Source organism: Acanthisitta chloris, unplaced genomic scaffold, assembly GCF_000695815.1.
Source record: "Acanthisitta chloris isolate BGI_N310 unplaced genomic scaffold, ASM69581v1 scaffold35893, whole genome shotgun sequence".
In the NCBI taxonomy this organism is placed as follows: domain Eukaryota; kingdom Metazoa; phylum Chordata; class Aves; order Passeriformes; family Acanthisittidae; genus Acanthisitta; species Acanthisitta chloris.
This window is the reverse complement of record NW_008664857.1, coordinates 411-2,081: the sequence shown is the minus strand read 5'-3', so window position 1 is coordinate 2,081 and position 1,671 is coordinate 411. Positions and strand designations below refer to the sequence as shown.

The following is a 1,671-nucleotide window of genomic DNA, read 5'->3' as shown; positions in this document are numbered from 1 at the left end:
TGGCAGCACAGTCCGGACTGCAGGAACAGGGCTGACCACTGGTGGGTGGAGCTCGGTGGGTGCTATGGGGGGAAAACGGGGAATTGCTGGGTGACAGGGTGGGAGCCACTCATGCACCAAGTGTATTGGTTCCCTGCTGGCACCAGACTTACCCCCCATCACCTCCAGGCGTGCCCTGGCCAGGACACTGCCAGCTACACTGATGGCCTGGCACAGGTAGTGGCCGGCATCACTGGGCTGGACGTCAGCGATGGTCATGGCACCGCCAGCACTCACTGAAATGTGGCCGGAGGGGACTGGGGGTTGTCCCGGGAACAGCAGGGTCTGGGGAGGGAAGAGTGAGTCAGGGAATGGGTGGGTGGGAGAGGGTGGGGATGGCATAGGGGCAGGGTTGGGGATGGGAATGGGGACAAGGACGGGGACAGGGATGGGATGAGATGAGATGGGGATGAGATGGGATAGGGCTTGGGATGGGGACAGAGACTGGGATGAGGATGGGATTGGGATAGGGACTGTGATGAGCTGCAATTGAAATGGAATGGGGATGGTGATGAGATTGGAATGAGGCTGGAATGGGGACAGGGATGGTATGGGGATTGGGATAAGGATGGGGCTGGGGCTGGAGTCAAGAATGGGGACAGGGATGTGAACAGGGAAGAGGACAGACCTGGCTCCCCTCCTTCTGCCAGAAGACAGCAGGTGGTGGATTGCCCTTGCTCTGGCACTGGAAGGTCACACTCTGGCCAGGGGTGACAGCCTGGTCACGGGGGCCGGTGACAAGCTGGGGGGGCACTGCCACAGAACAGAAACAAGGGCTTGACCAGGCACTCCACCAGCACCCAACGGTGCTCCCAGGGCCCCCCCTTACCATGCACAATGAGGGTGCCTGATGCCTCTGACCTGCCCACGCTGTTATCAGCCACACAGGTGTAGGTGCCCTCATCCTCTGCCTGCAGCCGGCTGATCCTCAGGGTGTTGTCTGGGAGCACCTCCCACCTGGGAGAGCCCCGTGTGGCCATGGCATTGGCACAGTGCCAGGGCACCAGGATGGCATGGGGTGCAATGGGGTTGGGATGCAGTGAGGATGTGGGATGTGATGAGGATGTGGGTACAACAGGGATCTGGGATGCAAGAGAAATGGGGGATGCAATGGGGATGTAGAATGTGGTGGGGATGTGGTATGCAATGGAGGTGCAGGATGCGAAGGGGATGTGATGTAATGAGCATACAATAGGGATGAAGGATGTTCTGAGGATGGAGGATGCACCAGGGATATGGGATGAGATGGGCATACTTGATGCCTTGGGGATGTCAGGTGCTCCAAGCACACCAGGCTGGCACATAGCAATGCCACCTGGCTGCATCACAGACACCCCTGGCCCTGGTGCCTCTCCCAGCAGCCCCCTTACCCATCACTCACCTTCCCAGTGGCATCTCGCCCTCCTCCTTGCGCCAGCGTGCGGCAGGTTGGGGGTCTCCCACCACCTCACAGGCAAACTCTGCTGTGCCCTCCACCAGCACCGCCTGGCTCAGGGGCCTCTTGCCAAACGCCGGGCGCTCTGCAGGGTGGCTGTCAGTCCTGCCGGGATGGCACCCACCCCCCAGCACCCCAAAAATGCATCCCCACGCACCGAAGACCACCAGCTCGGCTGGCTCGCTGTCCCTCTCCCC

At 60.9% G+C, this 1,671-nt stretch overlaps 1 protein-coding gene across 1 annotated transcript in view; it reads right to left on the bottom strand.

Moving 5' to 3' along the window:
* LOC103799217 (roundabout homolog 2-like) overlaps positions 1 to 1,579 on the bottom strand; it is a gene marked incomplete at both ends in the record, with an annotated part of 3,182 nt that extends 1,603 nt beyond the window's left edge. The window contains 4 exons of the mRNA XM_009071521.1: positions 153 to 324; positions 668 to 792; positions 869 to 996; positions 1,421 to 1,579. Of these exons, the coding sequence (XP_009069769.1) occupies positions 153 to 324; positions 668 to 792; positions 869 to 996; positions 1,421 to 1,579 (584 nt within the window). The remainder of the gene's footprint in view (positions 1 to 152; positions 325 to 667; positions 793 to 868; positions 997 to 1,420) is intronic.
* Positions 1,580 to 1,671: the final 92 nt, after the last annotated feature.